The 14940-nt window shown below is 39.1% G+C and overlaps 1 protein-coding gene across 3 annotated transcripts in view; it reads right to left on the reverse strand.

The window, feature by feature from the left end:
- The window catches only part of TLL1 (tolloid like 1), a 154016-nt gene that overhangs the window by 13254 nt on the left and 125822 nt on the right, over window positions 1-14940 (reverse strand). For all 3 annotated transcript variants that reach the window (XM_053911929.1, XM_024568996.3, XM_045202729.2), the window contains exons 17-18: window positions 9361-9486; window positions 6682-6809 (exon numbers count right to left, since the gene is read on the reverse strand). In XM_053911929.1, coding sequence (XP_053767904.1) covers window positions 6682-6809; window positions 9361-9486 — 254 coding nt within the window. The remainder of the gene's footprint in view (window positions 1-6681; window positions 6810-9360; window positions 9487-14940) is intronic.

A 14940-nucleotide genomic window follows, 5' to 3' on the forward strand; every position in this document is an offset into this window, starting at 1 on the left:
GTATTTTCCACAAGACAAACTAAGAGATTAAGGAGTCCCATTCAAAAGAAATCAAATTGAACTCTCATTTTAGGCCGTGGAAAGAATAACTGTATGCTTCTGGAACACCCAAGCAAGCCTAATCGGCCTCGCTGGCCGCCAGCCAGGCTTGTGTATGCAAGGCCTTCACATGAGCATCTGTGGAAGAGCTTACGTTGAAAATATGGGCACTGGCTAAAGGATAAGGCCATTCAGTCACTACATATATTCACCCAGGACAAGATAATAAAGTGAGAGTGCTCAGTGCAGAAATAAAATTTAGCTAGGCGATCATGTAAGAGAATTAAAGAGACGGATGCAATTTGAGCAGCTGTGAAATAAGATTCAGAGCTCCGTAGTCCCAGCCACCTTTTGCCTTTTCCTGCCTGTAGTAAGAACTGTCACTTGGTTTCCCACAAGATACTGGAAGAATTAGGAGGCACTGAAAAAGTGGCTCAGTGGGATACAAACCCCAGTCCTCTCAAAGGGTTCCTTTTCCCCATGAGTCTTTTATAACTGCGACTGATATACTCTTTATGGATTTATGGCGAATTATATAACACTTGTGGGTGTTTTTGTTTTCTAAAAATCCCATATATGAAGCTACACATTGCAACTATATGACTTAGCAAAACTCTAGGCTATGACACAATGAATAAAAATGACATAAGTACATTACCCCATTGCTGTATGCCCCTTTGCCTGGAACTTTGTTTCAGTGCTGTTTGTTCTGCTTTTAATGAAGAGTAATTCAAAATAATGAAAACGGTACCCAAACTGGATGATCAGTTTAGTCTCTCAAAACCAAAACAGGGTGAAGCCAGAAATAATCAATTCTTGTCCTTATTCATTCAGAACTTTACCCCATTTTTAGTAAGAAGAGTTTTCCATGTATCTTTCAACCAAGGTTTCTTTTACTTTGTAGCTATTATCATGTGGTAAGTATCTCATGATTAAACACACACCAGGCAAATCTGGTAGTTTCCTATTGTTGCTATAGCAAAGGACCACAAATTAGTGGCTTAAAACAATACAAATTTATTGTCCTAGGGCTGTTGGAAGTCAGTGGTCTATAAAAATGGGTGGGCAGCACCGTGTTATTTCTCAGGTCCTAGGTGAGAATGTGTTTCCTTGCATTTTTCCAGCTTCTAAACACTGCCCTCGTTCCTTGGCTCACGCCCACTTCCTCTGTCTTCAAAACCAACAGTATAACATCTCTCCCTTCTGACCTCCTGCCTCCCTCTCAGAAGGAACCCATGGAGCCCACCAAGATATTCCAGCATAATCCCTCCACTTCAAGATCTATAATTGAACCAGTTCCTTTTGCCACGTGAGGTAATGTGTACAAGTTCAAGGTCAGGACAGGGTCATCTTTGGGGAAAGGGGGAGAATCATTCTACCTGTCACAGACAGTAAGTCCAAATGCTTTCACTCTGTGCTTTTCAGGAAAATGAGCACAAACTGCTATGACTCCATGATTTCAAACTGTTTTACCCCTGACCTTCTTAGCTTGGGTCAATGAATTAAATCCCACAGGGCAAATATGGCCTGTGGCCTATTTCGGTAGTTAAACTGTTATTACAATACAACTGTGCCCATTCATTTGTGGACTGACCATGGCAGCTTTCACAATAAAACAGTAGAATTAAATCGCTGCCACACAGACCACACAGTCTACAAAGTCTATAAGATTTACTATCTGGCCCTTTAAAGAACGTTTCCTGAGAAGTAATCATTAGCTTCATTTTTAATTGTTCAAATTTAATTTCAAATTCATAAGGCTACACAAAAAATTGATCACAGTCGAATTACATAATTAAACTGTATAAAATATTTGATGATTAATCATTATCACAATTCTTATTACTATTTGGATATCACACATAAATGTCCTTTGTCATTCAATAAAGCACTGTGGCAAACACTTTATATACTAGTTCATGTAATACACACAAAATTCAAGAGTATTAGCTCCAATATGTTGATAGTTAAAACTTTTATCTTCCCAAGATAACACGGCTACTAGGAAGTGCTCTGATCTAGACCCAAGTCTCTTCGAGTTCCAAATATATGTCCCTAATCCCTCCATATTTCTCTTGTATATTTGTTTTATTCAATAATTATAAGTGTCTTACTAACATGATTGTTTTCCACTTGAATTATTATATATGTGCACATACAGAGTGGTTTTGGATTTCTTCTTTCTCTGATGCAGGATAGTGTAACTAAAAATAAGATGAAATGCAGAGACTGGGTGGGCTTGAAGGTATTTATACACCTGCTAGTTTTATAAACTTGCCCAGTGACTTAAACCACCTGAGACTGCTTTCTTATTTACTAATCCTGATTCTTACACTGTTCTATAAAATCACGATGAAGGGGGAAAAAATGGAATCAATGTTGTGCTCTTATTCAGGAACTTGGAATGGCAAAAGCAAGTGTTTGAACAGGTCTTTGAGGTAATTCTGATGCAAGCCAACAACACTTGAGAAAACCTGGCTTAGACTATGAGTGCTTGTACTAAGATCACAAAGTCAAATACCTTGAATGAAGACCCATATTTGCCTCAAAGCTCTCATTTTCCTTCTGAAAATCACCCCCATAGGCTGATGGCAAGTATGACAATTGTTGAACAGACATGCTTACGTCCTGATCCTCAAGAAAAGATCGGCGTAAAACACAAAGGCTGTAATTTATGAAGGAGCAGACTGAAGAGTTGGAAGGGATGTTCAATAAGCTGGAAAGCATATCATTGAGAATGAATAAACTACTGACAAATAGAACTCTTGAAAGATATCAGGAGTTCTAGTTCCTCTTGGACATAGAAAGCTGGAAATAGTGTTGCTTTTACTCTAGTAGGAAAAACCCATGTGAACTAAAAAAAATCACAACTTTGCTGAACAAATCCAAGAACTGAAGTCACCAGTCAATCAAGTAGTATCAAATCGACTGAATGTCAGGCCCCACCAAGCAGAGCTAAGACACAAGCACCTGCTCACAGTGACGGAGTTCAGAAGGGATGTCACGTGCCATATAACCAGGTACGCAGCACTTGGCTATAATTTTTAATGGATTGGTAAAGATCAGGTGTGAGTGAGTATAAACCCCTGGGAGCTGCAAATGTGGGGAGCGTGCAACCACTCACAGGCTCTTCGCCATGACCAGTGACCTCAACCTCCTGCTCGGGAGAAAGGTTGTGGGCACAGCAGGAGATGGCCACGTGCCTTCCTCAGTGTCACGGGTTTGGGACAGGGAATGGTCACTGCCGTGAGAATAGCATGAAGCCCTGTGGCAGCTGTTCCCTGGGACGCAAAGCCTTAGCCTCTGGGGGGAGCAGCAGAAAACTGTCACCACCAAGGCAAAGGTATAGACCTAGTGTAGCCAAGGCAAGTGTTTAAAACAAAACTAAACTAAAAACACTTCCACCCCTGGGGAAGTCCTGGGCAAAGGATCCTATTCCAGTGACATTGGAGATCCACTATAATTGCAAGAGGGCAAAGAAACTCTCCCATGGGAGACCACCCCGAGCCACAAGGTGGAGTTTGTTGCCAGTGAGGAAGGACATCCCCGAGACCTAAAAACACAGAGTCTGTCTAAAGAGGAGGCTGTGCTGAGAGAATGGAGAAACTCTTGCCTCCCCAACAGATCAGCAAGCTCCCAGAAACGGCAACTGCGGTCTGCCACAGGAAAAGGCAAGGAAAGGGCGGAGGGGCACACAGTTCACAGAGGATATAAAGGGGGAAGTGGAAGATGAAGGAAAAACATTGAGAAAATGCCTCTTAAAGGAGTTTGAGGCCAATGGTACACTGAGGGTAATAGGAACAAGAAAACCCAAAGTCAGCTTAATAACTGACTAGATTCACTCAGCAACACCCCCTACCATACACAAACCTACGCTAATAGCCTAACAAGAGAAGAGATGTGTCTACTTCCAGACACAAAGTCTCTGCTATTATACACATGAAGTCTGCTGTTTCATAAAAAATTACATGACATGCAGCAAGGCAAGAAAAAAATGATACAGTTTTAGGAGACAAACTAACAGAACAGACTCGAACATGACCCTTATGTTTAAACTATCAAGCAGGATTTAAAGTAACTATGATGAATCTGCTAAAGATTCTAATAAAAATGCAGACAACATGCAAAAATAGGTGGGAAATTTCAGCGGAGAGATTGTGTTTTGGAATGAATTACCCTTCCCCTTACTTCATATGTTAAAGGCCTTGCCCTTGGAGAGAGGTCCTTTTGGGAGATATTTAAGGTTAAATGAGGTCATAAGGGTGAGGCTCTAATCCTATAGGGCAGGGGTGTCACACTCATGTTCATCAGGGGCCACACCAGCCTTGCAGTTGTCTTCAAAGGGCCAAATGTAATTTCAACTCCTTATCAGTGAAGGAGTACTTACATGTATACAGTCCTAAAATCATTTCAGCCCTTTGAAGGCAACTGCAAGGCTGATGTGGCCCCCGGTGAAAATGAGTGTGACACCCTGCAGGGCTGACATCCTCATAAGATAGAGAGACACCGGAGCCCTCTCTGTCCGTGCACACAAAGAGGAAAGGCCGTGAGGACAGAGAGATGAGGCACCGTCTACACACCAGGGAAACAGGCCGCACCAGACGCCAACACTGACAGCACCTGACCTTGAACTTCTAACTTCCAGGACTGTGAGAAAATACATTTTTGTTGTTGTAGACACTCTGTCACGGCGGCCTGAGCAGACTCAGACACATGAGAACTGTAATAATGAGTCAAAGGGAAATGCTAGAGATAGGAAACATAGTAAGAAAGACAAAAAATGCCTTTAAAAAGCTTATCAGTAGACTTAAGACAGCAGAAGAAACAATCGTGGGACTGGAAGATACGTTCATAGAAATTGCTGAAAGTTAGACTCCAAAAAGAATGCCAAAAAGTTAACCGAGCATCCAAGAGTTGTAGGATAACAAGAAACAACCTACGTACACGTGTAACCTAAATCCAAGAAGGTGAAGAGGGACAAGAGTGCAGAGGAAATCTGTGAGAAAATAATGATCAAAACTTTCAAAAATTCAGGAGCGACACCACAATGCATGTGCAAGAAGTTCGTAGAATTCTGAGAAGGATAAATTGCTACACACCACATCCCTGGATACACTGAGTTCAAACTGCTGATAATAAGACAATGTTGAACGCAGCCATAGAGGAAAGGAATCATTTCTTTCATGGAAATAAAACTCAGGTTTATGGCAGACTTACTAGGACAATGAGGGTCAGAAAATAATGGAGTGAAGGGTTTAGAGTGCAGACTGGAAAATAAAATTGTCATCCTAGTATTCTATACCCAATGAAAATGTCTTTAGATAGTGACGCTTCACAGACATACTCTACACACCAAATATATATATATGTACACGCATGTGCAAAATTCTTCAGAGAAGGCTTTGATACCAGACAAAACCTGGATCTACACACAGAAAAAATTCATGTTCCCAACTCCCTCAGCTAACTGCACTGCTGAAAAGAAGACAGTTCTCTCAGTCAGGACCTTGGACAGGACTGAAAAGCACTCAGGTTCGTGCAGGGCTGTCATCTCAGCGTCAGGCGTCCTTTGAAAGAGTGGCTGGAATGAACTGACATCTCTGTTTGGAAAGTCACTTACTGATATTTCACAAACAGGATGATGGTAAGGAGGGCCATAATAGGAATATGAATGTGTCAGTGACTGTCTCTAATGTTATCATTTTAATAATGCTGCTTAGAAATACAGCCTCTTTACTGCCCCCCCCCCCCCCAAAATTCACTAAAGGAGAGGATTCAAAGAATTTTAAAATTAACTTTATGGCTGGCCCGCCCCAGTAAGCTGTCATGGACTGGTAGCCTCATACTCAATGCAATTTCTTGTCCTTTCTTACGGCAACTGTCAGACTGTCCTCTGAGCCTTGCTGGGTGGCATTCCCTCGTGCTTTGGACAACAACATGCTGCAGGAAGTTATTAAAATTCCTATATTCCTATGGTTTTATTCTTTTAAATGCTCTTCGAGTATTCTGTAGCCTATGCTGAGATTTAATATTACTGTGAGGCCACAAGGACAGAATGCAAGGCTCAAAGAATAAGGAGGGAGGACAAACATTACATTCACATTTGAAGTTGGGAGAAGTCTAAGGGTGTCAGCATCCATCTAAAGAGGGCAATTATATTATGCAAAAAAATATTTCACGAACCGCAAAACAAAATTGGCTTATTACAAGCAATCTACATGCTCCGCGTATAAAGAATATAGAAGTGACACAGCCAGTAGAATTTACAAGGGTGTGTTTAAATGAACGCACATTTTATCGATGTCCTGATGAATTTCTGAGGTTTTTGCTCCTTTATTTATATTCTCCATTTGGAAACATCATTTTCAATAATACATGACCTACATACTTGCAGTAGCTTTGTTAACGCCTTTTAAGCATCCAGGGTAAGATCACTGTAAGAGAAGTTCATGGCTACCATTACTGTTGCCTCGATCTAGGAAATCAGGGATTTGTGTAGTGTTAGTAGGAAAGTGTAAGAAGGAAAATCTTTTCCATCTGCCTACTAATTCAATTCAATTCAATTCAATAAACATTCATTTTGCTTCCATGGAAGACACGCACAGTTAGCTTAATAAAAAAAAGAATGACATGCTCACTTACTAATTTGACTCGATGGCCGGGAGTGGCACTGATTTCCCACGTGCATTCCTTCCTGCTTGGGTACTTGTCTGGCCAGTTGGGACTGGTGATGAAGCCATTCGGACTGTGGATCTTCTGTTCACACTCAGCTGTGCCAATAATGATAATATCGATCAGTGCAGGGATCTAGCCCAGAGGTGGACCAACAAGAAAGCGGCCTATTTACCCACTATCCTACTGAAAGATTTTCTTGAATGCTACCTAATCATGATTCCAGTCTCTGTTACCATAGTCATCTGCTTTGGCATACTTGTTGCTGAGCATAAGCCAGCAATGTTTGTTTTCTTACTTTATGAAATTGAGTGTTTACAATGAGTTTTAGAAATGCCTAAAAGAAAAGAAACTATTTAAACTGCTGGATCTGTCTGGTTAAAGTTCAGACTTTAACAGAGCAACATATATTGACAATCAAGTATATCAGCATTTGGTATGTGCAAAATATGTAATGCAATGTCACAAAGAAAATCAACCCCCCCATTTTCTTCTATTAACAAACACATAATCTATAGCTAATTAACAACATCAAGCTACTTTATTAATTATGTATTTAAATTTCTCTCTTCTTTAATTAAAGTATACACTTGAACACTGAAACTAAAATTTTAGCAGCTAAAATAAATTAACTCTAATTTCATGCAAGTATAACGAAGCAATAAGGGAAAAAAAAGAAGTGAACAGCTATTAGCCATGGAGATAGCTTCTAAACTAATTTCCAAGAATATTTAATGAACATGAAATTTCTTTTAGGTTTTTCACAATGAAAATAACTTCATCTTAAAGGAGACCGTTTGTTAATATTAAACTTCAAAAATAATACCCTTAGGCTCTGTTCATTTTGTGTAATTTATGAAGCAGCACCCTATGCATTCTGATTAAGACTATAACTTATTTGTTATATGCTGTGTATCCCATTCTGAAATACAATAAATTCTCTGAAAATTCCTAAGAAATCTCTTCGGGGAACTTCGTTACTGAATAGACGGGACCCCCGTTACACTGCAGGACTGCCTGCTAAGGGGACAAGGCCAGTACTCATGGGCTGTTGTCAGAGTCCTCACTGCTAAGCCTTTCCCTTGACTGCGCTCGGTGTCCATAGAGCGCTTTGGATTTGTGAGGAGTAAAAAAAGGAGGTGAAATTCAGCTCTTTTCCAATAATATAGGATCATGTAGCAAGAAAATAGTCTTAAAGTTTGGATCCTGACTTGACAAGGGTTTTCTCAATTCCAGATCCCTGACTTTGCCGTAGGAAACGTGGATCCCCAGAATCCGACACAGAGCCTGTGAGACAAAGCCAAGAGGCTCGTTGACGAACGTGGACAGGGCCCACACTATAGCAGAGGTAAAAGAAAATGTGCCCTCTTTACTGGGGAACCTGAATATAGTTCTATCCAAAAGGCAGTTTCCTACACAACCCTTTCTTGAAAATATTCACTGTAATGAACAGAGATTTAGGGTACTTACTACCCTAAATGTATTTGCTACCTGTGAACCACGGGCTACATGCATACTCTGCAAAGCTGTCTCTATTGCTCTGAATTACCTTCCATATCTGCAAAAACAGTGGGGCCTATTCCCCAGCCTGTTGATTTGATAGAACACTTTACCGTGTTACAAACGTCAGGATCCCCATGGGTCTGTACTCACATGAAAGTGAAAAGAGACAGAAAGCCTGCTTGCATATGACTCTGGGCAATGTCAATAGCTCAGTGAAAACAGGAAGGAAAAACCCTTGACCCATTACCATACTTGAGTGGAACACAATAGAACAAGGGCCAATTCAGGGTACCATTGGAACGTGCAGACAAACAGTGGCTATCTAGCTGGGGTTCTAGCCAGGTGCCTGGGATTCTACGTGTGCTCACGACACAAGTTATAAAATATGCGTAGTAATTCGTTCAAAGTAGGCATAAATCCAACTTAAATAGAAAATTCAGGAACAGACCCTCAAAGGAAGAAATGAAAACAAGATAACTATGTCTCATGCCCATCTAGCTCATACTGGCCAAGGAGATTAAGATCATTGTTTTTATAAAATCTTGGAATATTGTAAGGCCCAGGGGCCAAAGGCTCTGGGAGGCTACTGGTGTGCTCCTAGTGTGATTTTCTTTCTTCTTTTAAAAACAGGACTGGAAACTGTTTCAGTGGCACAGGATCTGCCACTTTCAAATGTCTGTCCTCTGCTAGGCACTGGCATTTGACTCTCCTGGCATTTAAAGTGGCACCACTCACAGAGCATATCCGTGAGATATTTTGGGGAGAGAAACTAGACCAAATGTAAGACCTTTAGCAGAAGTTAAGTTTAAATATGAAGACTGTCACAAAGGTCTGTTCTATAAAGACCTGGGGGTACAGTGGGGTTCTTCTGACTGCCGATGGCATCCTAGCAGCATCTACGTCTGTTATACAAAGTTATCCTAATGCCACCCACGTATGAAGTGCTGACTCTTCAGGTAATACGAGGTTTCCAATAGCATGCCTTGGATCTTTGAGTACTGCACCTACACTCGTATTTTTTTTTTTTACATTTGAACACTCAAAAAATGGTATCTTTACTGATATCACTAACTCTCCCTGGGAGCAGTGTATCCCCAACGGCACGAAATCCCAGATGCCGTCAGGGAGAGCACGCTGCTTTCGTACCTTCCTTGCAGTCGTGCTTGTTTTCGTGCAGCACAAATCCATTGCGGCACTGACACACGTAGCTTCCCACCGTGTTGACGCATTCGTGTTGACACCCACCGTTGTCCTTGGAGCATTCATCTTTGTCTGGCAAAAAGATGACCCACAGTTCAGTGAGTGTCTTTAGAAACAAAGACTATCGAAGGAGAACCATTTAGCTGTGGTTAACATTGGCAAAGGGTAAACTAAGCTGCAGCTTTCCCTGTTCCCGACATAAAACAAAAAGACAAAACAATTGATAGGGTCCTGGTTCTACCCAGGCCTTGTTTAGCTTGGCGCCTTGTACCACAGATCGAGTTTCCAGGACCGGCTACGCCAGGATGAGAACTCGGAGTCCCCCGTCACTCCTGGAGCAGACGTTTGGAGCAGGAGAGAGGAAAAGCACAGATCTTCTTACAACTAATCCTAAACATTTACTGCCCATTGTTACAAATAAATTAAAAATTGTTAGTAGTTTGAATAAATGTAAGAAATGGCATTAGAGAGAAATCCTTATATATGTTAATCACAGTGATTAGACAGAGGAGAAACAAGGCTTCAAGATTTGTGTTTAATCACTTAAAAATCAGTTAGTACAACTAGTAGCTGATTTTTTTTCATTAACTTTACAGTTCAGCTAAGGACTGATGAATCTGGACATTTCATAATATTCCAAGACAGAAAAAGCCATTACTACACTCTCCTAAAGAAGAAAGCTAATTTACATATGTTTTTAAAATCTACTTCAGCAGCCCAGTTTATTAGTAAGTAATTCCCTAAAAGGGCTGTTATTGTACTAGAGGCAAAGGTCAGAACAGGAAATAGGAGCTTCAAGAAAGAGCCAACAAATGGACTAACAGGAGCAACAGCCAAACTAGATCAGTGGTCAGTCAGTCCGGTGAGAGGCATCAGCCACCATATGATGTCGCTTGGCTGTCGTGTGATGGCTGGCTTGTCCATTAAAGTCCAAACTGGCAGACTGCTCGTGACACACACATATGATGACATATGACTCAGACTGTCATCACTCCCACAGCAGAGAGAACAGAAGGGACCCACGACAGTCGCATCAGATGTGAGGACGAATTCATAATTCACACCGTCAATGGGCTTTTCCAAAGGGAATTTGTGAGCTCACGGTGGCTCACATAGCAAATGCTATGTTTGCCTTTTCATCAGCTCAATATCCACTCTGGGAAGAGGGGTTTAGGAAAGACGTTTTTAATCAAAGTATCTGAGAGTAGTTTTTAAGGATACATCTACTTTTCCCCTTTTGGCGACTGATGACATGACAGAGCACTCACACACTCCTGGGATATATTCATGCATTGGCTATATCAAAGTATTCCAAATGCATACAGGCAGTCCCAAAGTTTTAAAGAACGTATGGGAATCAGGACATCTGTGATGTATGTATTCTCTACCTATCCTTAACAGTTAGTTCCCTTACACTTTTAATACTTACTATGGAGACTAAAAAAACTACAAAAAATGAAGAATAAAGAAAACCATCTAGCACCAAAATGTATAGAAATTAGAAGTTAACAGAAAATTAACCTTGTAAAATTAATTTTGGAGAATTTATAATAATTTGAAATCCCTGTTCCCTTATTTTCTTCAACAGTGAAAACTATAGTTTGAGTTATTAATGATTTAGGCAGGACAGGTAGATGGTAAACCATACTTCCTACCACCATGGTCGCAGCTAACGTACATTTTTTAATTCCAATAGTCAAGTGGTAAGTGATTTAAATTCATTATTTTAATGCACCTTTTCAGACGCTCTTTATTTAAGATGCTTTATAAAACCCTCTCTAGTGAGTGAATATAAAAATACGAGGTATGCCCAGAAGGAATCCAGCCATGTACTAAGAAAAATAGAGACATTTATTAGAGACAATGAAGAAGATACAAGAAACGCTGCACATAGGACAATGACGCCTCAGTCCCCTTCAAAGTAGGCACCTTGGGACCTCCCACAGTTCTCCCAATTGTTATCAGCTGCCGTGTCATGTTTTCCTAAATCTCACTAATGGTCTGAAATCCCTCCCCCTTCAAAGGTGATTTTAATTTTAGGAAAAACCAGAAGTTGCAGGGCACCCAATATGGGCAGTAGGGGACTGAGAAACCTAGGTGATTTGATGTTTTGCCAAAAAACTGCAAGAGACATGATGCATGAGTGGGCACATGGTTGTGATAAAGCTGCCAATCACCATTTGCCCATAGCTGCGGCCTTTTGAATCATCTGAATAGTTCCCAGAGGAATGTTAAAGCTTAATGCAAAATTTGATGCAGATTCGTTGCTCTACTCACTCAGTCATTTTGAATGTGATGGCCACACAGTACACATGCTCACTCAATGGTGTCTACCATCCCTACTGACTAATACAGCTGAGTCTTCATTGTTCACACACGCGTGCGTTCCAGTCCACTCTCCTTGGCTGCCAGGTTACACTGATGTTGTGCAAACTATTCTCCTTGTATTAACAAAGGCTGGACTTTCTCCAGACAGACCTGACACTTCATCTTTGTGAAATGGGGAAGAGCCAATTTAAAATTTTCTGGTGCCAGAATTTCTTACTCTGAAGTAGACACGTTTCCTATGAAAATGTTATATAATGATCGCTTGTTGTATTTAAAATAAAGCTGACTCTTGTGCTTAAAATAAAGCTGAACTTTAGTTGTACTGTGGGTCAACGAGACTTTTGAGAGCTGGTTGAAAATCTAACAACTGAAAGCAAAGTAGTCGCCAAGTGACAAACGCGATGGCAGCAGGAGTGGCCTGAATCCTCCTTTTACCTGGGTCTGGTGGGGTTGCCATACATGAGAGGTACAAACCTGTCAAATAAACACATGACTAATCACAAGGCACTACTGCTGAGTGTTTAAATCCACAGTCATTTCACAGTGAGAACAATTCCAATACAAAAAGTATTTCTAATATTGAAGCTTCATTTTAGTGGAAATCTGAAGTCACTAGGTTATATTTCTAAGGAGAATTTTTTTCTTTAGATTTGACAGAATATAATCTGAACTGAGGTATTGGTAACTAAAGAGAAATGTTGAAAGTAGAACCAATCATATTTGAAAAGTAGTTTTTATAGCCAATTATTTACATTTCTGTTCTGCTAAAAAATAGTAATTTTAAAATATTTTTGGAGGAAGAAGGAGGAGCAGAAAGAGGAGAAAAAGGATGAAGAAAAATATTATATATATATTATTGTCTAAGTATCTATTATTTTTTCAGTTTCCAAGTTGACTGGTGTTTCCTGCTCTTATCCCTACATTTAATGTTATATAATTAATATTGCACAAAATTAAGAATGTATGATAGGATATATGTATGCATTATCTAAAGTTTAGCTAACATTCACAACTGAACTAATCAAAACAGTAACTAAAGCACCAGAGGAAAGTCATCATGCCCAGCCAAGTAACATATAAAACTGCCTCCATGAGTCGAAGAGTCATGTGAAAAAGAAAATCTCAGTAAACACTGGAATACTTAAATTATCCAGGTGTTTTACATCATTCAGATAAAGAAAGGCATTTAACTTAATATTTTAAGTTGTGTAGGGAGTAATGAATAGGTTGAGGTTATTCTAAAAAACATTTGTTTGAGTAGAAGTAAATAAACTATAGAAGTGAATGTAATTCAAGAATATCTATGTTAATGAGAAATAGCAACATCATAAAAGACCTCATTCCACAAATATATTCTAGACTTCTTATGTATTGAAGGTCATCACACCAGAGGGAGAAGCTATAAGCAAACACAATTATGTCTTCACTTTTTTCTCCTTTTTTCTCTTACGACACAAATTACAAATATTTTGAACAATGAAAATCCAAAGGAAAGAACAGAGAAGGGTTCAGAGTTTTACGTATTTCTTAGAATGTCCATGTAATAAACTTAATAACTGAGTATTTGATCAAAATTCATTTAAAATTTTCTAGCATTTTCATACTGTAGGCACAAAATTTTTAAGATAGTTTTTATTAGTGAGAGAAATAAATGTTTTGTTGAGTAGAAATAAAAACATTTATTTTATGAAGAGGGAAATTAGCCTCCATCATTGGAATGGATATAGCTACTTCCCATTCCTTCATGTTAGATGAAGGACAGGTCCATTATAAGAGACAAAGGAGGTGGCATTTTCCCAGCAGAGGCCTGCAGAGTACCTCTGAGACTATCAGAGGCCATCGGTCTATGAATAATACATACTGGACGGAATGGAAGTGGCACCCTGTATCAAGTTCTTGCAAGATTCAAACATAAAGATTTTCCCTTTGCAGAAAGCTTCCTTGTCTGTAGGAAAGAGAAGGGTCCATGCACCAGAAAAGAAACACATATGAGCAGATATGCTCCCAACAAATGCTCAAACATAAAACAAACAGACCCGTGTATACCGTGCCCACATACACACACACTCCCATGCATGTGTACACACACACGGTATACACAGGTTTCAGCACAAAACAACTGAATAAATAATCACCTTCAAAAAAGCACCAGTAAACTCTGACTTACGACACAACTTACTGTTTCTAAAACATGCAAATATTTGAATATCATTCATAATGAAAACTTGGAACATGATTCAAAATCATAGGAAAGTTCTAATTGTGTTTTCACTTGAAATTAATCACACTAATATTTCAAATATTGTTAGAATAAAATCAGGTTGAATATCTTCTAAAATATCTATGAACATTCCATGACAGAAATGATGTATGGGAGGAACAACGTAAAGAAATAGCTGTATATGAAAAGGTGAATAAGGAAGCTGGGAGTCAGGAAATCTGAGTTTACTCCATTTCTTCCAAGAAGCAAGTCACTAGGCCCATCAGTAATACATTACACTCCCATTAAAGTTATCCATGAGGAAGACTGCTTTTAAATGAGATGTATTCTTCAAATTCTGAGTTCTCATTATCGCAGAAGTCATAATTGAATCTTGCTACTAATACCGGGTTGCCTAAGAAAGCACAATGTCTGTGCTCAGCTCTCATTGCCTAAAGCCACTTGTTATATTGTTCCCAAATAATGAATGCTACAATTAAAAATTTAAAAACATGCATAAAATCCTACTAATAGTATCTTTAAGTTTAACCCATATAAAGAAAAATAACTTTGTTCTTAGTTACAATTTATAACTGAAAAATAACATTGCTTAACCACTTAAAATACATAAAATATATTGTGTATAACTGCATATTTGTGTACTAAGTTCAAATACAACATCACATAAAATTAATTTGGTTTTACTATCATATAAAGTAAGTACATTGCTCATCTAGAAAAAAACCTCACTCAGTTCAAGAAAATAACATAATGTTTTATTATTCTATAAAATGCCTGCCACTATATTCTGAATTAGCTACAAATTGAATAGACACATAATTCTATATCGTGTCCAAATGACCTTACTTAGATAGTTCTAATATCCTTATTTGCTTTGGTATTACTTCATTATATTGCCTTTTAAACATACCCTACAATTAGTACAGTATATTACACTTCGATCTTAGAAGAGTTTATAGATTTTCTGTCATGTGCTA

Source organism: Desmodus rotundus, chromosome 9 (genome assembly GCF_022682495.2).
Source record: "Desmodus rotundus isolate HL8 chromosome 9, HLdesRot8A.1, whole genome shotgun sequence".
Classification (NCBI taxonomy): Eukaryota; Metazoa; Chordata; class Mammalia; order Chiroptera; family Phyllostomidae; genus Desmodus; species Desmodus rotundus.